Genomic DNA, 24,133 nt, shown 5'->3' with positions numbered 1-24,133 from the left:
TTTACAGAGAAATAAGTTGTTCTAATGTTCATGTGTTGTTTCAAAAAAAAAAAATCAAGAAAACATGCTTTGGAACTTTATGTGCTCAAGGTCAGGTATGTAGAAAGCTGGCAACGCATCTAGAAATAAGGGTGTCAACAAGTAAGTGTGAAGTTTACCTTCACTCTGAGGCTGCAACACTAGTTGTATTTGGAAGGCACTGAGCTATGTTATTATGGCACTGTGCCAGAACTGCTAAGCCCTGCTGAGGGGCAGGGTGTGTTAATTTGAAATAATTGAAATGCTACACTTTTTTAGTTACAAGTTTTTTTAGACTGTGGGTAACTTGCCATCTGTAGTGGAATACAAGTGTCTATATAAATCAGATTTGTAACAGTTGTACAGACAAGCCCCTGACAAGGAGATGGGAATGGCAGCAAGTGAATCTTGAATACTGTTATTAGGCATTGTTCTGAAATTCAGTTTTCAGATATATATTGATCACTTGATAATCAATTGACCTATTTGAAAGAAATCTTTGCTGAAAAGTGTAAAATTACTAAAACTGGTCAAAAACATGGTTAGTAGCCAAATTTTATTAAACTTACTAAGAATTGATGTATGGTAGTAACAAGAATGTTGCCCAGAGATGTGAAGTCTCTGTCCATGGAGATACTCATAACCCAACCGGGTGTGGTCCTGGGCAGCCCACTGTAGTTGACCCTGCTTGAGCAGGGAGGGTTGGACTAGATGATCTGAAGAGGTCCCTTCCAACTTAAATGATTATGTGGTGCTGTGAAATATAAATTTATCAACCTTCCACATGTGGTTTTCTGCATTGTGTGTCTTAAACTGTATGTGGAACGTAGTTCCTACTAGAACCCATATGTTCTTCTTTTTACCCCATGCCTTTATCTATTCCCCTCTTTTTCTCTCCCCCTCCCACCTTTCCCTGCCCAACAAACTGTACAAAACTCCACTATACAAAAAACTTACAGGCTTTTTATTGAATAGTGATACATGTAAAGCTACTCCAAACCACCTTTATCTTTTCAGTGTTTATGGTCGCCTCAAACAGTGATTTCTACAGTTACAACCATACCTCATTTCTAAGCATGCCTGAGAGGTAGTGGGATGCCCAGACGCTGCATGTGTCTTTTTATGAGAGAGAATATGATAAATTAAAACAACTTAGTTCATTAAGAATCTGCTTACACTATTGTTTAAATATGTGTCAAATAAAGAAAAACAACCCTGTACTTTATCAAAATGCAAATGACTTGGGACTTTCAGAAGGATTTTATATGACTGGTAATTAGAATAGGCTGGCAATACCCACTAGTCCCCTTCTAACTGTTCAGACTGTGTCTCATAAAAACAAAAAAATACAAATGATTTACTTGAAAGTTCTTTTAGAATGTGGAAAAAAACTTAGTGTTTTGTTTTCTGTTGGGTTCTTTCTCCATTCTTCTTGTTTCATTCAATATTTTTCTTGTTTTCCTGTCCTTTCAATAACAAGAGTCCTTTTTTTTTTCTTAATTGAAAAATTGCCACTATGTATCTTCTTCCCTGCTTTACTCTTGGAGAAGGAAGGAATTGACAGTGTGTTTGTCAGCTCCCTATCTGGATTGGTAAGGCATGCTTTTTGCTTAACTAAACCAGCAAGATTTACTAAATCTGCTGGTTTTTTAATTTTTTTTTTTACTCCTCTTGGGCTTGCTCTTGTAATCTTCAGTTTTCTTCCAGTTTAAGAAAAACTTTTTGAAATTAAAATCCCTTTGAATGAAAGACCAAGCGGCAATCACAACTTAGAAGAGCAATGTCTGTTGACACAAAAAAGTATTAATGGATAGCAAACTGTCAAGCTAGGAAAATGGACAAGATAAAATGTTAGCTAACAGGTTACACATACTTAAGATATCAATACTGATGAGATTTTTGCATTTGTAAACTTGAGCTTGTAGTCAGATGCTGCTATATGTTTAACTTCGAAATACTCAGTGTAAACTATTAACGCTGAAAAATGCATTTGTTTGACGTGGGTGATACTGATGATAAATTGGAAACTATATAGTACCACATGGATAGTATTCTTTTGCTGCACTAAAGTGGCACTTTTAGATAAAATCTACAAATAAATTGAATTAGGTGACCAGTGGTATCTGTTCCATTTGAAAATCACTAGAAAACTGTGTAGCTTTTTATGTGCTGCATACTAGGCATCCTGCTGTTGTACTCTGGAGTAAGGCTCGGATAAGCGGGCATCCAGTCTCCAGAACAAACTGGGAACACCAGCCTCACAAACTGTATTTTTTTTTTTTTTGTCTGTCCATGTTAAAGGATTCGGGTCATCCTAAACTTCTCTGCATCAGCACAGCCTGTCACCTGTGGGAGCAGTGTTTAAAAAGTATTAAAGGGCCACCCCTACTATCTTATGTATCTTCTGTAAAGTGTGTGTGTTAGTAAAAAATGTGACAGTGATGATAAGAGTTCATTTCACATAGGCAAAGTTTTTACACCTGTATGCACTCAAGGCAATAGTTTGTAATCATACATCAGTAGTTTAAGCCTTCAAATTACCCATATGCTTCTTTTACAGTGACCAGAACTTGTCAACCAAAAAAGCTGACAATGTGTTACATTCAGTATCCCAGCAGAACAGAAGCTTTTATGGTAAGAACTTTTAACTTGTATAAAGAATAAGAAGTTTTCTAAAAAATAACTTAGATGTACCAAAATTTTAATACTAACTTACTAATATCACACAACAGATTTCTGATTAGCCTTTTGTATAATTTTGCTGCATAAGTTAATGATATTTCATAAAATTGTAAAATGTATATACAATTTATCATTGTTTGTTTTTTTTTTTACAAGCCATAACCAAATATTTCAAAGTTTGACAATTTGTGTATTAGGTTGGCTGTATTTAGGTGGATTAGAAGAAAATTGGCATGGAATCCGTGGCTGTTTTGGCCGTGATGTTAGGGGGTTTTACATACTTTTTTCAGTAGAGATCTCTCTGACTGACTCATCATAGCCTGTGTACTCTGTCTTTTTAACATGGCAAAAGAAATCGTGTTTTGTGGGGGGTTTTTTCCCTCTACAGTGAATTCCAAATTTTGTTCGTGTTCATGTTTTTAACCTTCTCAGTGATTTAAACTGACGGATAAAGATGGAAAGTGTTCATATCCCTTCTTGGTACGTTTTGATGGAAATGTGATGGAGCAGCAGTTCAATAACGATATCACTTTTTCAGGGACATTTAAAGCATTCTGTTCCACAAAGCACCTTCATTTATTCAGTTTCTTGGCTTTCTTGTAGAGCAAATGTAGAGTGTAAATGGATTCCTAGCTATCTGCCTTGATATATAGATTCCTAAATAGAGGGGTTGGGTTGTTTTCAGTGCTTGACCACCATGTGAAGAAAACTCTTTGTGTTATGATGGTGGCAGCAGTAGTAGTTCCCTACTTTGCTAGGTCATGAATATGCATGGTGAGAGTTTACCTGATCTCCTTTCAGACAGCAGTGGCAGTGCTTAGCTGTGTGCTGAGTCATGTAAAAGCATGGCATGTCTCCCAAACAGTTGTTCCACATGACCTCTAGCACCAAAGTTACAGGCTAGTTGATTTTTTGTAGTGCTTGAATCTATTTTAAATATATTATTTTGGTGTGGAAAACCAAGTATTGTTTTGGGAGGTCACAGCTTCTTTATTGATAGACAATCAGGGTACAATGATTTTTCTTGCCACAGTCCTCATCTCCTCGTGTGTTTTGTTACGAAGCATTTTCTTTATAGGTTGATAGAACAGTGTGTCCTTGCACAAGCATGTCATACACGACCGCCTTCTCAGGAAGAGGCCAATGCGTAACTGCTTCGGGCTGGTGTAAATTCTCTGTACAAGAACCAAAAACACTATTGTTCACCAGTATTAGTGATTTTACCAAGGCCTGTAGTGACGTGACATGACAAGGAGCAATGGTTTTAAACTGAAAGAGGGTAGATTTAGATCAGATATTAGGAAGAAATTCTTTACTGTGAGGGTGGTGAGGCACTGGCATAGGTTGCCCAGAGAAGCTGTGGATGCCCCATCCTTGGAAGTGTTCAAGGCCAGGCTGGATGGGGCTTTGGGCAACCTGGGCTAGTGGAGGGTGTCCCTGCCCATGGCAGGGGAGTTGGAACTAGATGATCTTTAAGGTCCCTTCCAACCCAAACCATTCTATCATTCAATGAGTCTGTGGGTTTTTTTGATGGCTCTATGCTGGCATAAAACATCTGGTATAATTCATTTTCACTGGCCTTAATCAGTACTTTCTTTTTAATCCCATGGAAATGATTAAATATAAATCTCCATTTCCGTTGCTTATATTCTGCTTTGAGAACATGTCTCAGTTCAATGTTTGGTTTTGGTTTGGTTTGGTTTTTTTTTTAGCAAGTCTGCATATTCCTTTCCTGCCCACCCCCCCACGCAAAAGAAAAAAAAATAAAGGGAAGACCATGGTAATTTTGTTTACTCCCTGTGTTTTCCCCAAAAGCATTTCCATGAGCTTTCTTGGTGGATGGATACTAAGGAAGATTTTTAAAAACATGTCTGGGTGGACTGTGGTACCGTTTGTTTTCCTTCAAGATATGAAGCAATATCAGGAAGAAACACTTGTAATAAGGAAATTGACTTCCTTTTACATACTAATATGTCTGTTGGGTTTTTATAAAGTTGATAAATGTCTGGGCATATAAATATTATAGGTCAGCACAGCCAACCAAAATCATTATTATTGTTGCTGGAACAATGGAATGGTGCTTGTACAAAGAGGTGCAATAAATATTAGGCAACTTCCCCAGGAAATGTTTGATTTTTATAGATACTTCTCTTCAAATAATGTATAGTATCGTTTCTTCTAAGACTTAAAGCGGGGGGGGGGGGGAAGAAGGCAGGTTTGCCATACCATTCTTTTTCTTTTCTGTCATTATTCCAATATATTTTTGGTTGTAGAAGGAGAACTAATTTGGTGTTTGTTGATTTTGACAACAACAAAAAACAACCAACCCAAAATTGATGTTGTATGGAATGCAGATCTGGTTTTTGCATGACATTTATTCTGCTGTGGTTCTGTACTATACTATACTTATCATACCAGTGGAAAAAACAACACAACACACTTGGATAGCAAAAAAAAAAAAATAAACACCAGTGAAAAATACATAAAGGACTCTGTCAGAATGAAAAATAGGTGGGTTCAAACAATGTTTCAGCTTAGTAATGAATATTCTCCAGATCTAACTATGGACTGTACTTAAGTATACTTAAAGCTTTCAACATATATTTTCTTTAAAAAAGTGTAGTGATTCCAAGGGATCCTTAGACTTATCATAAAACATTGATGATAAGATCCCATCTATTCAGTTATTCTAATTCAGTAACTAACTTTTGAATAGTTTCGTAACAAACATGTATGTATTCTAAATAGAATGTGAAGTTCTCACATGTGTGCATGTTTTGGAAAATAATACTTTTAGTGGAAGTGATTAATGTGACTGAAGAATTTGATTATCCCACATGTATGTGGGGTTAAAGATTTATTTAGACTCAGTTTTTTGGCTGTCTAAAAAGCATGTCAGGCTACATTCAGCAAAGACAGTAGCAGTCATTTACAGGTGTCAATGGTATTAACTTATGTTATATCTCTGAATATTATGAACAAGACATGAATTGGTAGGTAAATACCAAATGGACTTCTAGAAAATAGTACTTTAAGAAAGAAATGCCCAGTCCTTTCTGAGAGAAGAATAGAATGTAAGAAATCTTTGTTAGTGTCTCATGGCAACTTGAAAAAATATCTCTGGGTGGCTTTCTTGCTGTGGAAAACTTCTTATGGAAATAATGTTGGACTTCTAATTACACCCACCATTTGTATAACTGTGCTTTACCAGTTCCTCATTTTTAACTGGAGCTGAATGAGGCTACTGTTCAGGAGTTGAGGAATTCTGTCCCTCGCTTATAAAAATAAGCTTATTGTTAGAGCATTACAAAGATAGTAACATTGGATCACACAGTGCTTATGCAGATCAAATGGCTGCTTCTTTCACTGGTAGTAAGCTGTAAGTATCGGTAGTGCTGAAGCAAATGTCCCACGAGGCCGAGCCCTAATTTGTGTGGCCACATTTTGGCAGGAAATCATGGATATTAGGTAAGCAGATATAGTATCCTTAACTTATATTAATAAGTTAGTGCTTATGAAGTTTGAACTTGAACTGTAGAAGCTAATTTTTTTTGTTTATAAAGAACATGTGACACGAACAATGTGAGGGCAAAATTTCCAACCTCACATTCTTCAAGTTGAAGAAAGGTGACTATAATTCTTGGAAGTTGGAAAGGACTACAGAATTTTTTAATGGATTTTCAGAGCAGTCCATGTGCTAGCTACTGATAATAATTTTTAATCATAAAGGACTTTTAGTGGCTTTCATGACAACCCTCCCTGATTCCTAAAGCGCAGATGTCTTCATGAAATTGCCACTGCTGACAATTTCAATAAAAGGCATTACTCTTGGGAAGGTTAAGGAAAAAATTAATAATTAAATCCCAGAAGCCCTGTTTTCTATATTCTTCCCCTCCTGCCTACCCAAAGCTCGGAGCGCTTCATTCTTGAACTAACTTGTCAGTAGAATAAGTGCTGTGATTAAAATTGGCCAAGTGTTTGATGGTCTCCTATATAAGATATAGTATTAAAAGCTGCCTGTTCAGTGATCTCAAAAAAGAATGTACTTGGAATCAGTGCCTTAAGTTAATAATTGCTTCCCTTTGAAAATAAATGCAAAGCAGTGTTTGTAGTATTACAAATTCAGAGGTTTTCCCTTTTTTAATTATTCAGTTTAATAGCATGAGACAACTCCAACTGAAATCTAGAGTCATTCTGAAGCTCTGGTGAGTGTGTAAAAAGAATCCAAATTGCCTTTGGTTATTTGTCACTTCATAAAGCCCCACAAACAAACCATAATTCTGAAAAAGGAAAACTCATCTTCTTAAGAAAACCATACATTTATAGTAATAATTTAAAATACGCAACTATAAAAAAATCCAGTTGTTAGCCTTCTGGTGCAGTCAATGAATATGACTGTTGTGTTTGAAGAACTGAGTAGTAAATTAAAGCATGCAGCTACTTAATTTACTTAATATGAAGCAGAAACAAATAAATGTTCTTCTGGAGTGTCTTTAAATGATAAATAAAAAGATTTTTGTTTGGGGGGGACAACACCAACAAACAAACAAACCAACCAAATCCTGAACTTTCAAAATTTCCAAATGTAGTCAAGCAGCCCATGAAGATTGAAATGTAAAGCACTCTCACATTTGTAATTCACTTTATTAATGTGAGAAGTTTGCAATTTAAAATAGATGAGGCAAAGGTTAGAGATTCAGTTTTAAAATAAAGACCTGATAAACTTCTTGAGACAGGCAGATCAGAATGAAGGGAGAGTAATAGTTGGTGTTCTTTGTCGAGTGTTGCTTCACTTCAGAATTTATTTAAACTCTCACATGCATGCAAGTATGCACCACCCCACCCCCCAAAAAAAACAGCAGTGGAACTTTATTTTCATTTTTTCCAGATGTTAAAAGCCATGGAAAAAAATCTGCTCATGAATATATAAGAACTGCTTTGCAGCTGTATGTTGCTACAAAAGGACAGTTTCTTGAATATAAGGGGTTTTTTTTCTGAAGATGGTCCCTGTTTTTTTAAAAATAATATTCTATTTTGGACCAGTTATTATGTGTTTACGTTCTTGACTGGGGTGATGTTATTGTTCCACATATGAAAGCTTCCAGTAAGTGTGCCTGTCATTTCAACTGAATACAGAAAAATGTCTAGGTTCAGAGAGAGGAATTTGCCACAGTGCTTGTAACAAATTATTACACCTTGCTTTTTTAATTGGCAACTTAAAAAAAAAAAAAAATAAAAAATCTGGTAATCAAAAGTACAGGAAACATGCCGCTAAAGCACATTAGAAGGAAACTGAATTTAATGTGGAGGTTTTGGGGGGGTTGTTTGTTGTTTTTTTTCCTCAGAAATTGGGCTTTGCAGATTTTTGCAAATAGTCTGTATGTGTAAATGGAGATACTAGAGGAGAATTTCTGTCCTACCTGTTGGCTATAGAATGGCTGTTAATCTTTTGAAAATCTAGATTGGCTATTCAGATGTGGAAATAGATGTTCATAAATCTTAAAAGCAGATTGGTTTGTATGTCAGAAAAAAGTTACATTTCATTTATTAGTAAGCTTCTTGTGACCCATTGATAATGGTGTCAGTCTCCAGCTGAGCACAGTGCTTGTGTGTCCCATATTCAGATTTGCAAAGAACATAGAGCCAAAATTCCCAATCAAGTCCACGTCTGGTTTTAACCATGCATGGATATCCTGTCAGCAGAAGAGAAAATAACACGTCTATTTTTAAGTCAGCTGGAATTCTGAAGGCACAAAGCACCTGGTATCGCTGAGCAGCTTTGGCTGAGTGCGCACCAGGGTGACACCAAGGAAACAGCTTATTAACCTTTGCTGCCTCCTCCTGCTCGATTTGTGATACTGCCTCTGGGAGGGCTGAACACGCGAAATTCCTTGGAGTTTGCCTTGGAGTAAAAATTAAAAAATTAAAATCTGTAGTCTTTACGTCTGGCAGTTTAGGAAATTAAAGAGCAGTTGTATGGGCAATTTATTTGCGATCTTTAAGTAGACATGCTCCTGTATAAGTCGATCTATTCAAAGCCTGAAAATTAAAAACACTAGCTTCAGACACTGTTAATCTAGCAAATTATTTAGCTAATTCATTCCTAGGACTGTATCCTGATGATGGGACTGAGATTAAATACTGAATTGGAAATATTCACAGGAAGTAATGTGTCAGAGCTTGTGCTTTTTTTTTTTTTTTTTTTCAGTAAAGCTATTTACAGTTCATTAAAATCTGTAGCAGAAAGAAATGTTTTCTGTTTGAAATCTTACCTCAGTGTTAGTTAGCTCTGATGCCATGGCCCACTAGAGCAGTTTTAAACTTTTTTACTCATCCCTTGCCACAGTCATACAGGCTCATTCAGTAACAATATTTTCCCAGAAGTATTCTTTCTAAAGTTGTGGTACTGTTTATCATGCCAGAATAGCAAGATTTTTTTTTTTTCATTTTGAGGCTCAAGGGGAAGCCATATGGGTGGTTTGACTCTTGTACTATATGCCATTTTAGCCTCTACAACCTGTGTTCTTTGTCAAAGATTTAGTGTCTCTAGTCTTTCATCAATTAAAGATAGGGCAGATATTGATCCTCAAAACAAGTATAACCCAACAGCATCACCCAAAGTTTTTAGTTTAGTTCTTTTCTATTGTAGGGGTTTTGACTCATGTTCACAAGTCTAAAGTTCCAAGACTTTATTTAAACTTGGAGAATAACAAGTGAATAAAAAAGTATTTTATCTTGGTAAGATTACATCATTTAAGAATAGATAGAAAATTTTTGTAGCGTTTGTTGATGGACGTATGGAACAGCCTACGTTTCCATTGGAAATCGTTGAAGTTAGTATTGTCTACTGAGCACAAGATTATTCTACTAGAAATCAGGCAATATACAATCCCTTTTTTGAATTTAATTCCTGTTTTTCTGAAACAGACGTAGTAGTTACATGAATCTAGTCTATACATCCCCAAAATAAGACTTCTTTGAATGGCTTCAGAGCAGGTGACTGATGATAATGGACCAATCATTGCATTAGGAAGATTTCTAATATCTATCTCTAAACAAATAGACTGTTGCTTGTCACTTGCCAAGAGAGTGTTTTACTCTATGTGGTATTGACATGAGTACTTCAATGCTTCCTTTATTTACTGTTAACTAGGAGCTGCATTGTTCAGAAATCGTGTATTTTCAGAGAATGATTCTTTGCCTTCGCCTGTGAATAAAAGGAGCGCCTAGAGAGTGAGTGTAGTAGTGCTGGCCCAGGCATCCTCGTGTTGTATCTTTAGGGCACGTGACAGAGTGCTCTCTGTCTGCTCAGCATCTCTACAAACTGTACAGTTTGCTGTAAGTTCCTGTTTCAAAGAATGCATAATGCATTTGTTTAAAAAACAGAACAAAAAAACTAAACATGCCCCATCCCTACAGTATTCATTCCATTTAATTATTATTACATCATGTGAAATTTCAGAACTCATAGTTTCTATTTTGCCATGTAAATTACTTTGGATGTTTGAATAAACGTGCTTTTATGAAAAGTTGCATTTGAAAATATGCTTTTAATTAGATGAAATGTTAAGATGATCTTGAAAACATGCCTACAGAACTTCAAAATTGTGGTAATTACCTATTTCTGGTAACGTTTCAAAAAAAACCCAAAAAACCAACATTTTCCTGAGATTATTTTGGATAAATGTAAGATCTGACCTTCTGTGACAGATTTTCTTCAAAATGGTTATTTTGATCAATGTCAAATCTTGAAAAGAATGAATTGTCTTGTTGTATTTTGTTTGGTTTTGTAACCTCTGAGGAATTACAAAGAAGGAATTGGACTGTATTTCTGCTTACTTTGAAACAATTTTTTTTTTACCCCCAGACTTGAGGAAAGACCAGATCAATTCAGACACTAACTACAGACCTCATGTTAATTTCCCGACAGAATTACAGCTGCAGGTGCCCAGTCCTCCAGTAAAGAGGTATCTAATATTACCATTCATTTACTATGTAATAGTTTAAGAAACACTGAATTCAGTTATGTGATAGTAATCAATATTAAGCATGCAAAAGTTAAGGTATTGAATATTTTTGACAGAATTTTACATAATTGATAGGGCTAGATGTTCTCCATCTTTATTTTAATTTTGAGTATGTCAGTGAAACCAAATAACTTACATTGTTTTAAACAATCGTACCAGAGCAAAGGGGTTTAATATTTTTCTGGTTTGAATTCATATACTACAACAGGCAGTGATTAACCAATTAGTGGTTAGTGCAATAACCCCATAAAGTTTTGAAAAGTTTGGCTGGAAGGGGAGGGAAAAATACCTTCTGTTTAGAAGCTGCTGCTTTATACCTGTTTCTAATTTGAACTGGAAGTTCTCAGTACCTCCTAAAAAATCAAGAATCTAAATACAAATTTAGCACCCAAATGTAACATCTAATATTTGAAAAGTGGATGTAGCAGACTGAGTCAACAGGAAGAGCAGCAGAGATCATGTTTGATGTAGTCCTGAATGTTGAAGGAATTTATCTTACCTTACAGATATTCAGTCTCTTGCAGAGATATGTTTGGGGCACTTTACATTTCAAGTGACACCTTGGAGTGGTTTAATAGAACTTTGAATCAAATGACTGTATGTTAAGCAGATCCCAATTCTCTAGTCAGTTTGAATATTTAAGCAGTGTTACCAAGGCTGTCAAAAATCCTTGGGTAATCTGAGCTTTTTCTTATGTATTTATGGATACTTAGATGTTGTGTGGTTTTGTATTTTAGAGCTGAAATGCCCGAGACCAACAGGAAATTTTTCCCATCATCAGCTCTACAGCCAGTTCTTAAAGACATCGTTAAGTCAGAAAGCAGGAACAAGGCCAATGAACAGAATCCTTCAGAGTGGCTTAATCAAGACAAGCTTGAGAAGATGAATGTGTCAGTATATTGTGCTGATGGTGTATCCCACCCCTATGTAGAAAACGTCTGTGGACAGAAGCTGATGAACAATGACTTTCACTCCTCTTGCCAGCCACAGTCTCAGCATGCAAGAACGGTTGGTCCCAAGGTGGGGTTGTCACCTTGTGTGGCACAGAACCTGTCAGAAAGGCCCATGGGGCTTCCCCCTCCCAGTGAGCATGCTGGGCACCCACTCCGAAGGGCGGATGCTCTTTGGGTGCCTGAAACAGTGTACCAGAATCTTCCTCCCCCTTTACCGCCAAAGAAATACGCTCTGAATACTTTGCCAGGATCAGAAAATAACTTGGCAGCTGATGTAAGATCAACAGAAGTGTTGCAAAATAACCCATTAAGGCAAACAGGTACACCTTTAAAATCTGCATCAGAATCAAGCATATTTACAAATGAACAAAGGCTTAAAGAACCGTTTCAAGGGAGTGAGCTGTTTATTCATAAACCAGATTCGCCACCTCACTTACCAGTTAATGACTTTTGGACTGTGTCTGAAAACTTCTTAAAGAAAGGATCTCGTAATACGGGACCAGGTGCTGGCTACGTGGATGGAAATGAGAGTGTATCCCTAACGACTTATTTTTCAGTAGATAGTTGTATGACTGACACATACAGGATGAAATATCATCAGAGACCCAAGCTGTATTTTACAGATAGCGGAAGCTTTCACAAAGAAAAGCATCCTCCATCAGCTGGAGTAGAACTGAATGCTACATACCATGCTACTCTTGAGCCCAGGCATCCCACATCTGAGCAAAGGTACAAGGCAAGTGTAGAGGGCATACACTGCAGTAGATAGATTCTTAAAATCTGGATCTGACTTTTGCATTTCATGGAGTCTGTAAACAGGCACAAACCTTGAATCTCTCTGCGTGTGATAACTGGGCACCCAGTTGACTGTACTTTCCTTAGGAGTTACGACTCTTTAAATGAATATGCAAACAGAGGTGAGAGGAGGAGAGGTGCTAAACTTCTGGTTCTTTAATTTGTTACTCTAGTTGCCTTAATGCTTACCTCTGTTACTCAGCTTGTCTTCTACAGTTTATATTAAAAATGGTCCCTTTGGGTGTATGCATCCCACAGCAGTGAGATCAACTAGATGTTACTAATTTTGTAAGAAGATTTAATTAGTTGCAGTTGAAAAAGTGTTCCTTCAGACTGTGGTCACTATATACTTAGACTAACAAAAGCGATAAACATATTACCATATATAATGCAGTAAATCTAGTTATAATAGAGCGGTATTTGTCCTGATAGGTAGCAGGAGGTAACACGGTTTTTTTCAACTGACTTCTCTGAGAGTCTGTGCTTTGACAAACCTTCAAGTGTCTTTAATACAAGTTTACCCAGAGAATTTCTAACTTTTTATTTGAAAAGCCTTAATAATAATTCTTTAAAAATGGTTCTGGTTTGCAAGTGTTAAATAAGATTTTCAAAGGGAATTCAAGTAAATTGCAGTAAGAGACTGTACTATTCATATACCTGCTCTATGTTAGTGTACATTTTCATACACATTTATCAGATTTTTCACCCTATAACCTATATACTTTAACTTATTAAATTTAAACACATAAGCTACAAACTGATATAGCAGAATACGATGCTAATTTTAAAATAGTTATCTTGCAATTATGACAGATTAATTTTGTAATGTGTTAGATATATTTACTACTTACGTTCAGTTCTGATTTATTCTACAATTGCATGCACAGTCAATGCTGCTATTTATTGAACTTCCTATCTTTTTTCAGCTTGACATTTTGAGCAGTGTTTAATGGGGATCAGACATTTGATTTTACTGACGTTTTTCCCTGTTCGGAGCAGTCGTACCCATGGATATGATCTGTATGAGCAGATGAGCCTGAAAACCTGCAGCCATTTGGACTGCGGTGGCTGAGAGGGCACAAAAAAAGCAGTTCCTCTCTTTCTCTGCTCTGCAGTTTGGGCAGCTCTGGCATTTACCATGTCTTTTGTTAACCTGACTTTATTTCAATAACAATGAGGGTTGATTTGGCTTTTGTGTGGTTAGTTAAATCAGTGCACAGAACTATCTAGAAAGTGCTGTGGCGCAGTGAGGGCTGGGGAGGAAAGAAGGGCGAGCAGGATTTTGCCCACCCAGCAGCCCTGAGTGTTTGAAATGACCTGTCATGTCTTGTGGTGTCAGAAGCAGGGGCTTGGAGTTCTGCTTCAGTCTTACCATAACACTGAGCAATGTATAATTAAGAATTAATGTCAGCAAAGCCTGACACAATCTGAAAAGGCTAAATTTTGCCCTTATTCGTTAACTTGGGGTGCTGCTGATTACATCTAAACTTCAATACCTTTTAGTTAGGAAAATAATGCAAAATTAAATCTGCATAATAAACACTCTTGCTTATACTTGCACTGTTAGTCAGAAAGGCTTTTTTATGTTTATAAACCATATGTGAGCTTTAGTGCTTCAACCAAATGGTGGTGATTGTTTAGCACGATTATCCAAGGTGTATATTTAAACAGTAGTTTTGGTTATTCTGTGTCAAGGTCAGGATTTTTTTTTTTATTAAACTACATGTAACTTACAGTAGAACTGGAACATGATATATGCAACAAACCAAGTATCTCAGATTAATCTTATTTCTACCTTCTTAATTAACATTTGTTGTAGCACTTGGAAAAAATTCTAGAATTTGTAGTGCAAATAATTATGCATGTTTAGGTATGGCTGCTGGTAAACAGCAACTTAAAAAAATGCTTTTGTAAGAAAATCAGTTGAATACAGAAAAAGAACCTGGAAAATCTAAGAATTTGGAAGACTAATTGTAATATTTTTGAGAGGTTTCAAAAGCTGTAAATTAAACTTTTCTAGTTTGTCTAGCAATGTTACATAATATATATAGCCAGTTAAGTAAAACTGTCTTCTAATACTTGTGTAAAAACAAAGATTATTGGAATTTGTAAATAATGTATAATTTGTAAAATGTTTTGCAAAAATCTTATATTTGAAATGACAGTATTTTTATGTATGAATAGCACAGCAACAACTGTGAATTATGTTAGAACACTTATTTTTAAACATGCATAGCAATGTTCATACTCCTGTACAATGAGCAATATGAATGCCTACTACTGATACCAATGAATTTGGCTTCCAGTAAGCACAACTGGTAAACTTAAAGTAGCTACAGCAATTTAGATGTACTTCCATCTCCTTGCTTTGCTTGAAACAATCTTATCAGACAACTTTCTATGTGACCCATGTTTACCAGGTATTTAATTATAGTCAATAGACAGCTAATTGGGGCACCTTTGTTTTTATATTTGACTCTGCACTCCATATATGTATGTATGTAATATTTGCTAACTAATATGTGATAACTTGTTTTAACTTACCTAGGGTGCCTATTTATTTTTTTTATAAATGTCCCCTTCTGGCTATAGATTTGTATAAGAGCCTAGACAATTTTTGTAACAGTAAAGACATTAACAAGTCTTGTAATTAATATATTTTTCAGTCCTTAGAATTATTTTCTTGCAAAGTTCTGCTTGTTCAAACTATCAGATAAAAATTTAAAATATGTTCATCTTCTGTTCTTTTTGTATTCCACATTTTTCCACACATTGTCTTCCTTATCAGAAAAGAAACAGAGCAACATTACAATACTTCCCTAATAGGTTGTTCCCTTGAGATTTCCCTGCTGAAATCAGGGCGGGGGATAAAAAAATAAAATTTAAAAAAAAATAATAAAAATAGTGAACTTGTCTCTTTAACAGCTTCATTTGAAAAACTGAAAAACCCATTTTTCTATTTGTGAGAATGGAATCACAGTTCAGCACTCTTCTACATAAGTCAGCAGTTTCAGAGTTCTTGACTCATTTTGTAGGTACCAGCAGCCAAGATCATAAGTGCTAGCAGATAAAGGCATCTCAGTTCTAAAGCATAGGTCTGATACATAAGAAAGCCACTGTCAATAGAAAAGTTGTCTTTTTCTTTCATTGTTAAATAAAGGGAAAGAGAGTACAGGCCCACTTTTGCACTTCAAATCCTGTTTAACCTGATAGTAGCCTGTTTTCATTTAATGGGTTAGAAGACACTGAAATACTCTACACTTCAAAGTCTCTGAAATATAGTTATTTTATTATATTTATTCCCCCCAAAAAACCCTAACAACCATGAATTGTACTTCTCAGAAACTGATATTCACAAGGGAAAAATACTCAAGACGACGGAACCCCCTTCATCCATAGTTGAAGACTATCTTCCCCAAAACCTTATCAGGTAAAAAGCCTACTCCATGTACTTGGCTTCCTTTTCTTTCTCCTGAGAATGCAAGAGACTCCTTCATTTAACACTGTTTTGAAAGTCTTGCTGTAGTGAGACACAGGAAATTTTGATGTGGCACATAGAAGTTGAAACCTATTACTTACCTGTTAGTGTCTACTTACAATCATCCATGGAAGAGAAGCCAAGAAAGCTGTTCTTGTAAGCTGGCTCCTTCACTATTTATAGCAAGAAAACTGGACCCTGTTTTACCTAAATTGGTATGCAAGGACAGTAGGCTGCTACTGCTTTTAAACAGTTACGTTTCAGAAGGCACAGTAACTGCTGAAGCTAGAATCTCACACATGCTGTGGTATAAAGAAAGGTGTAACAGAAAACCAAACAGCATAAAACCCTTGTGATTAAGTTTTTGAAAGTAAGACAGCTGGGTAAGCCTCATCTATTGAGGGAAAAGGTCCGAGTTACAACTTCAGACTACATAAGAGCTGGATTTTATTCTCAGCCACTTTACAGTCTGTCCTTTCAGTTGATTTTATTCAAACAATACATACTTTCATTTCTGCTTAACAAATCTTTAGGCACTAATTACAAAAGCACAGTCAAGCTGTCTTCTGTGACCTTTAAGGCACAGTTTAGAACACAAAAACAGGATAAAGGGAAAAACCTGAACAGTAATACTTGTGATACAGCCAGAGATGTGATATAGTGTGTATATATATATATGCCTCTTGCATTCACATGCAAGTGAAGTCCCAGCGTTTATACTGCACAAATGGTCCTCCTCTTCCACTGCTTGTTTTCATAAGGTGCATCTGGTGATTAGATAGTGGCTCTACAGAGAACAGAAAAAGCCTGGTTACTTTTGCAGTGCTATACAGTCCTGGGGGAGATACAGCAAGCAGGAAAGAAGCATCAAGCTTACTTTCTGATCGAAAAAAATGATAATACATTTTTTGGTAAAAGAAAAAGCTGCTGGTTGTTTGGCATTAGCTTCGCATTTCTTGGGAGGTACCTGTGCTCTGGAGGCCTTCCGAGGCTAGGCCGTCGGGACGCTCCAGGCAAGGAAAAGCAAGGCCGCTCCCAGGTGCCGTCACCCCTGGGCACCCCGGCTGGGCTCAGGCCGCCCGGCTGCTGACAGCAGACGCTCCCCTCCCTCCCGTCACCCCCAGGCCGCCCGCCGCCCCACAGCCCAACGGAAGGGTGGAAACCCAGGCCCGCCCTGCCAAGAGCCGGCCCTCCCCGGGCGGTGGGTGGGAGCCTGGCCCGAGCGCACCCTCTCCCTGGCGGCGGCGGCTGACCTGGGCCCGGCGCCCTCAGGGAAGCAGGTAGATGACCACGAAGAGCGCGAAGTCGAAGAGGACGAAGAGCCACAGGTCCAGCCAGTAGGACTGCCCCGACAGCGACAGCGCCCGGCCGCCATCCGCCTCCGCCGCACCCCGCTGCTGCTGCCGCCGCTGCTCGCGCCTCACCGCCGCCTCCATGTCCTCGGCGGTCGCTGCGCGGCGGCAGATACCAGCTCCTCTTCCGGGCGGAGAGCCAATCAGAGCGCAGCGCACGTACTGCCGCCGCGCGTGAGTCGCAGGGCGTGGCAGCACCGCCCTTGCCGCCTCACGTAGCGCCCCGCCCTTCTGGGGGCGGAGGTCGGTGACGGTTAGTGACCGTTAAGGCGCGAGCGGCGCTGTGGTGGCGGCTTCCCTCGCCACCCGGTGGTGATCCTGGTGCTTTGCCACCTGCCCCAAGCACGGCCGTGCTCCCTCGGTGTGCCCTCGGCAGACAGCTGCCGCAGTGGCCCCTTTCCCGCTCGCTGTTGAGGGTGTAGTGGCGATGCCAGGCCGAGCTCGTGTGGTAAAGATACTGGGCATGGAGGGAGCTCCCGCTTCTGCTGGTGTGGGAGAAGTGGTGCGTGTGGAGGCTCACTCCGAGCTGCTGACTGACATTTCTGTGGTAGTACCTGGGTACTACTGATCGCTGCTCCCCGCCAGTCCTCAGGGCGCTTGGCCAGGTGAGACAAGGGTGTGGGGAAATGCAGGCAGTCAATCCTGTCAAACCGTGTCGGCCTTGTCTTAAGCTGTATTGGGACTTGAGTGGCAATAAACATTCACAAGTTGTTTGTAATATGGGTTCTTGGAGAGCAGATGATGCCCTGGGAGAAAATAAAAGACCTTTTGGGAAATTCCATTGTGAGGAAGTTTAGGAAAATTGAAATTGTCTTAAGATACGCTCTTATCCTTGAAGGTTGGTTGGAGCTTGTACACCCTAAACTATCATGGAGAAGTTTATGTAGGTAGTGTGTGCTTTATTTACACAACACACAGCTGAATAAGTAATGAAATTAAGCTGCACAACCTGATGCCACACTCATAGTTGGGATGTACTACCCTCAGTCCAGCCAGTTCCCTCAGTATTGAAAGGAGTGCAACCATTTTTGTTGTGTCTGGAAGAGAGTGACTGAAAACATAGAATATACTGAACAAAAACTTCCTCACTGCAGCTATTAACCCCTCTTAGCCTCATAGTAAAAAGTAATACTTGTTGCAGAATGCAGAGCAGATGTAGCTGATTGGAGTTTAACTTCTCACAAGCATGCATTTAGGGGTAACTATTTTCCTTAACAAGTTCTATCATTAGAAATAAGGATGAAGTTGAATGTGTCTTTATATAGCAAGTATTGGTTAAGTATATGTGTGTTAGGTGAAGTATATATATTAGAGATTTGTGGGGGAAACAATGGCAATACTTCCCCTTTAAGTCTTGTAGCCATCTGTATTACCTCATTTGAGCAAAAGGAACTGTGGATTGTAGGTTTCCCAAAGCAAATTATTTCCTATTAGGCTGCAAAGTATCATAATTCTGAAATTCCTGCCTAAGAAACAAAAGTCTGCTAGTCAAATTTACTAGGCTATCTCGTTCCTATTCTAATACAATGATCTTATTTGTTAATTAAAGAAGCTATACCACTCTCTTCCATTCCTTTAATTGATGATCTTATCTCAAGTATTGGAGACTTAGTCTTTAAAGATTTTTCCTTATTTTTTAAGTACAGCTGCTAACCATATCTGTCTGCAGTATTTGGAGTTGTTAAATACTGTTAAGCTCTCTTTTTTTTTTTTCTTAAATAATTATCTGATTATTTTTCAGTTTGTGGCCTTGTATGTAATCCAGAATTATCTGAAATAATTTCTCAGAATACTTGATAAAAAAATACCTGACTGATTAATTGTAGCCAATCAAGCAAACAAATCTGGTAACCTAGATCAAAATAACCATGAATGAGGGTGTTCCTGGGCTGGGTGTGGCAGAGGTAAGTGCATTGATATCAGGCGTGGGCTAGAGCTTGACTTTCTGAACCAGAAAGGTGCAAGACTTAAAGGGTTGGCATACTCAGGGAAGAAAGAGAGCACATGTAGAAACTTAATACAGCTTTCATTCCAGCCAGTAAAGTCTCCAAAAGATATAAAATGGCATTCTCCAATTTCCTGAAACCTTCGACATGTAATTATTAAGATACTTCTATGCAGTTTAGAAGCAATAATGACATGCAGCTGATAATGAAGGTCAAACTCTATAACAGCATTTCGATGGTTAGGGCTTCTGTCTCCTAGTTTAGTTGGCTTTTTCAGCGTGCATAGCTTAAAGAATCTGTCACACAGCTTACTGCAAGCCATTATTCCTTATCCCTCTCTCTTTTAAAGGCTTTAGTATCTAAATAAAATAGCCTAGAGATAGACAGAATTTTGTAATAGCATTGTTTCCAGATTCTAGGGTGCTGGTTTGGGTTTTGGGGTTTTTTTGTTTTGGTTTGGATTTCTTTGTTTTGTTGGTTTGTTTGGTTGGGTTTGGTTTTCATGCCTTTGCTTTTCAGCTTTACATCTCTTCGTAATTGAAAATTGAAGGACTATTTAAAATAGTATTCTTTTCATCGCAATGTATATGGTTTATCTATCCACTGAAAGATGATTATGTAAAAAAAAAAATCTACACTGAAAGTTGCATACAATCAATATCTGGGGGAGGAAATGCATAAAGAAGGGTGAGCTGTCCTACTAACTCAAACAGTTTGCGTCATGAGAGCATTTTGACAGTAGAGGGAGCTATGAGACGCTGAAGACAACAGCCAAGAAAACAGGGGAGTATATTTTGCGAGATATTTTAAAAAGCCATTAAAATCATAATGTAAATGTACCCATTCAGAAGTTATATTTGAAATTGGACCTGTAACAGCATGTGAATAAGCACAGAAGATTATCTAGCTGTTTACCTTCATCAGGGAATTCTGTGATGAAGTGCTGGGAGACTTGACAGATACGGCTGCTTCGAGGAGCAGTTTTACTGCAACCCTGAGGAAACGGTGCAACTCAAGGGAGGTGCGGCTGGGTTGAAACTAGCATTTACAGTCTCGACAACATGAGCAGAACATGGTGCATGTTTGTCACCCATCGGAAACACCAGTGATTGAAGTCAACGTAGTCTGAAATTATTCCTTATCTTGTTAAGATACCTTCAATGTTTTTTTTCATGTCCTGAAAGAAACTCACTCAGAGCCTGCTGTAATACTCTTCCTGAAGCAGAATTATTTCAACTCCTAATAATTTGGAACAACTCAAAATCTGCATGTTTAAAAGTATGGTCATACTTTTAGAAACAAATACTATGAAATTGCTTTATGTGAGATATCCGTATATCATCAGTACGTGCTTTGTATTATTCCTATTGATATGAGCAAGGTATCAATGTGATATCATTTAAGTCCTCCAAATTAGCTGTATTATCACACCACACTTTATGTTTATTCCATATTTATATTTACACAGAATAGTCTTAGAGACTTGGGTGTTGTCAGGTTTATTTTAGGTTTTGCCTTCATTATTACACAATATTGAATACACAGAGAAACTGTTTATCAGTATAAGTATTATGGTAAGGAAACTAAGTTGAGAACCAGTGCAAAAAAATATTTAAGTTCTGCTTATAGAAAATAGTTTCTGCAGCCTTTTACAGTGTGGCACTCAGGTAGGACTTGGTACAAATAACAGTTTAGCATTTGTATCAAATTATAATTGGAGTTTGTTTATTCAAGGCAAAACAATAAACATAAGGAATTAGCCTTTGTTTTCAACAGGTTGAAGTAATTGCAGCTTAGGAGGTGCTGTGAGGGGATAAAAGGGAAAAAAAAACACCTGAAGATATGTAGGAAAATGGTCTTTTTTCATTGGTTTTTGATTCTGGTGCTGTTCTGGGTGAATTAGCCCCTCCTGAAGATTCTCTTGGCTTCAACTCCTTCGTATACATAGGTCTGTTAGGAAATGAAGAAGAAAAATCATTGGCTGCTATTACAAAGTTTCATTTCGCAGACGCTATTGAGAGATGGTCAATAGTGATTTAACTAATTGTGAGTGGTGGCCCTATGGGGCCTACTAGCCCTTGTGCAGGCTCTGAGGAAAAGAATGGAAGAAAAGCAGCCTGTTGTCAATAGGCATAAATTCTCTATGCAAACGTTTAAACCCCTGCGGGACAGCTTTTGGGGGCTTCAGAAAAAAATCGAAGTGTTGAAGTGCCATATTCCCAACACCACTAATTAACAAGTTTCATCTATGTGACTGCTTTTATTAGAAGTGTGAAGAAGTACTGAAGGGTTGGACTGTATGGTTTTGACATCTCAAACCTCACACCTGTCCGTAAAGTTGGTTGTTTTTTTAATTTACTCTTTTAAGAAGCTTGTGACTCAGTAGCTGAGAGGATCTTAAAGCATTGCAGTTCAGTTCAGTTTCTGGCTTTACTGCAGAGCTGTGAAACATTTTCCTTTTGTCTCAAACTTACCCCTCTGTGCCATCATCCTCTGCCCCAACCCCAAACTTTGTTTTAAAAGGGTGTTTCTCAGCCATTGACAACATTACCGTATAGTAAGCTCCTCTGGTAAGGCTTTCACAGGAAAAGGGCCTTCAGTCAGCACACACCTATATTGCATATATATCTATCCTCATATATATATCTTCCGTATACAGCTTGTATTCACAGGCTTCAGAATGCATTGATAAGATACAATTCACATGGATAGAAAAACATAAAACTCACAGATTGTGAGTTTTATTTTAAAGTTTTAAATTTTGATAGATTATTAAACTTGAGAATTTTAACTAAAGATAAATGAGGTTATTTGGTTTGAAGAAAATATTGCCTACTTTCAGAACAGCTTTTAAATTTTTTTAGACCATTATATTGTAGTTTTACATGACTGCTTAACTCACCTGAACAAGTTCTTCACCTATGATTTCTCTGTATGCTGTGAGTACTTTTCCATTATCTTTTCTAGTAAATGTTCCTACAAGTTTATTTCCTTCCATGTTCCAAGAACCCTATAATGGGAAAAAAACCCCAAATATTTTGCAATAGATATGATACTGAGTTGATTTAAAGACTGCAGGAATGCTTAAAAGTGAGAAGAGATTATAACAGTGTAATAATGTTTTTTTGGACATAGATGGAAAGGCTACAAAAATGCAATTTTAATAAAACCACTAGTTTAATTGCATAATAGTCAAGCTAGATTTTTTTTTTTTAGTGCTCAGTACACCTTCTTTTAGTTAATTTTATCAACAAAGTAATTTCTTATTAATACCCACTCTACACTCTAGGTGGTGTATTTGAGTATTATAAGAAGTAAAATTGCAATCACCTAGATTTCATCATCTGAAATTTGCTACATCCTCTGCTTTTTGGGCACTCTATGGAACCCTGAGCTTCACGGTACAGAGTTGAACCATCAACAGTTAAGACTACCTTGTGTTTTTGTGTATAAGCTGAAAGCATTCCTGAACAGTCACATTGTAAAAGTAAAATTTAACTTACAAATTAGGAAGACAAATCATTCATCTTGAAACTGTACTTCATAAAGTTATATCATAAATAGATAATTATATAAAAAGTCTCTTACAGTAAGTTCAGTCCCATCAGCCAGACTGTATTCAAAATTGGCTCCCAGAGTGAATTCAATATCAATGGTACGGAAGTTGCTTGATTCTTTGACAGTAAATTTGTTTCCATCTTGCTGAATAGTGATCTTCAGATTATCATGGGCTCCTAACTTTCTTTTCACCATGTTAACACCTAGAAAAATCAATTAACATGAATCAGAAAAAAACAAAACCCCAGAGCATCATAATTGTCTCTCTTTAGTGACTTTTATGTGGTCAGGTGAGTTTATTCCAGCATTCTGACCTGATTTTTTTTATTTTTCACTTTTTATTGAGGCTATATTTATCAGTACAGATATAATACAAACAACTATCCAACTGGAATGGTTATGTTTATATCCATATAATGCACAGTTTGTACAAATTTAATGTAAGTATCAGGATGTTAAAATGACTTGAATTGTGTGGTTTTATAAAATTGAAGAATGCCGATTTCCTCCCTATGCAATTTTTAAGCTAGTTTCATGTTACCAGAATAATCTTCCTGGTACAGAATTCTGCTTAAAGTTTATCATTCAAATTCTCTGAGCCTTTTCCTCAAATGTAGACCTAGACAGTCTCCTCTGCTGAAATAAATCTGCTGGAATTAGTTAAGTTTCTTAAGTTTAACATAATGTAATTAGAATCAGAACATTTCCCAGTATTTCCCTCCCCTGCCTTGTGGAATCTTTGGAAAATAAATGCAGTACACTATACAAGGGCAGAGCAGCAAATAGCAAAAGGACAGGCTAGCCAGAAGAGGTAGTTCACAGACAGCTCAAGTTTGTATTCAGCTATAGAAATAGTATTCTTGAAGGCATTGGAAAATAAGACTTACCCATCGCCTCCATGAACTTTTCATAGTTTTCATTTCTCTCTATTTTCCAAGTACCATTAAATGCCATGTTTCTGTCTGTAGGAGAGCTACTCTGAAGTAACAGATCTTTGCAAAGAGAATTTATGTACTGGCTTATCTTGAAAGCAATTTACAAGATGATGTGGCTGACTAAAGCTCAACTGATGCACTGATCTTTTCAAGGAGAAGTTTACTGTAGTTTAATCAAATTTCCAACTGTGACCACACTGCCTGCTGAATTTCTCCCTTGTTGCCCCCAAATCATGACAGTATCTTTATTGCTCTTATTAATAAAGGATTGCTAAGCCATTCATTTTGTTGAGTTGTAGTAAAAATCAGCTATCTAGTGAAAGCAATAATTAGACTAAGAAAATTTCTTGAGAATTTTCTATATCTGTGTTCTATCTTCATGCTTGTGG

General features: G+C 37.4%; 3 protein-coding genes across 7 annotated transcripts in view; 1 reads left to right on the top strand and 2 right to left on the bottom strand.

Annotated features, from left to right (window-relative positions):
* The window catches only part of USP53 (ubiquitin specific peptidase 53), a 39,143-nt gene extending 23,937 nt beyond the window's left edge, over positions 1-15,206 (top strand). For 4 of the 5 annotated variants that reach the window (XM_054823878.1, XM_054823879.1, XM_054823880.1 and 1 more), the window contains 4 exons: positions 1,569-1,610; positions 2,579-2,652; positions 10,568-10,667; positions 11,465-15,206. In XM_054823878.1, the coding sequence (XP_054679853.1) occupies positions 1,569-1,610; positions 2,579-2,652; positions 10,568-10,667; positions 11,465-12,449 (1,201 nt within the window). In that variant the 3' untranslated portion in view covers positions 12,450-15,206. The remainder of the gene's footprint in view (positions 1-1,568; positions 1,611-2,578; positions 2,653-10,567; positions 10,668-11,464) is intronic. The other variant, XM_054823881.1, reaches the window with a different exon arrangement.
* Positions 15,207-15,238: 32 nt separating this feature from the next.
* Positions 15,239-19,573, bottom strand: LOC129206321 (uncharacterized). Its single transcript, XM_054825303.1, has 3 exons — positions 19,327-19,573; positions 17,207-17,515; positions 15,239-16,740 (listed from the first exon to the last, which is right to left on the bottom strand). The coding sequence occupies exons 1-3, from the start codon at positions 19,571-19,573 to the stop codon at positions 16,643-16,645; spliced, it is 654 nt and encodes a 217-aa protein (XP_054681278.1). The 3' UTR covers positions 15,239-16,642.
* Positions 19,574-21,071: 1,498 nt separating this feature from the next.
* FABP2 (fatty acid binding protein 2) lies at positions 21,072-23,763 on the bottom strand. Its single transcript, XM_054823413.1, has 4 exons — positions 23,697-23,763; positions 22,840-23,012; positions 22,154-22,261; positions 21,072-21,201 (listed from the first exon to the last, which is right to left on the bottom strand). Exons 1-4 carry the CDS (start codon positions 23,761-23,763, stop codon positions 21,151-21,153), a joined length of 399 nt encoding a protein of 132 aa, XP_054679388.1. The 3' UTR covers positions 21,072-21,150.
* Positions 23,764-24,133: the final 370 nt, after the last annotated feature.

This window comes from Grus americana, chromosome 4 (assembly GCF_028858705.1).
Source record: "Grus americana isolate bGruAme1 chromosome 4, bGruAme1.mat, whole genome shotgun sequence".
Classification (NCBI taxonomy): domain Eukaryota; kingdom Metazoa; phylum Chordata; class Aves; order Gruiformes; family Gruidae; genus Grus; species Grus americana.
This window is presented reverse-complemented; position numbering and strand designations above follow the sequence as displayed.

Excerpts from the sequence above, each read along its gene's own strand:
- LOC129206321 (XM_054825303.1), bottom strand. The coding sequence starts at position 19,573 with ATGGCTTGCAGTAAGCTGTGTGACAGATTCTTTAAGCTATGCACGCTG. Across the intron at positions 17,516-19,326 it reads TACTGGCTGGAATGAAAGCT|GCGGCAAGGGCGGTGCTGCC; the intron begins GTATTAAGTTTC and ends GCGCTACGTGAG. Across the intron at positions 16,741-17,206 it reads CCTGAGGGCGCCGGGCCCAG|AGCCACTATCTAATCACCAG; the intron begins GTCAGCCGCCGC and ends TGTTCTCTGTAG.
- FABP2 (XM_054823413.1), bottom strand. The coding sequence starts at position 23,763 with ATGGCATTTAATGGTACTTGGAAAATAGAGAGAAATGAAAACTATGAA. Across the intron at positions 23,013-23,696 it reads AAAGTTCATGGAGGCGATGG|GTGTTAACATGGTGAAAAGA; the intron begins GTAAGTCTTATT and ends TGATTTTTCTAG. Across the intron at positions 21,202-22,153 it reads TAGGTGAAGAACTTGTTCAG|ACCTATGTATACGAAGGAGT; the intron begins GTGAGTTAAGCA and ends ATTTCCTAACAG.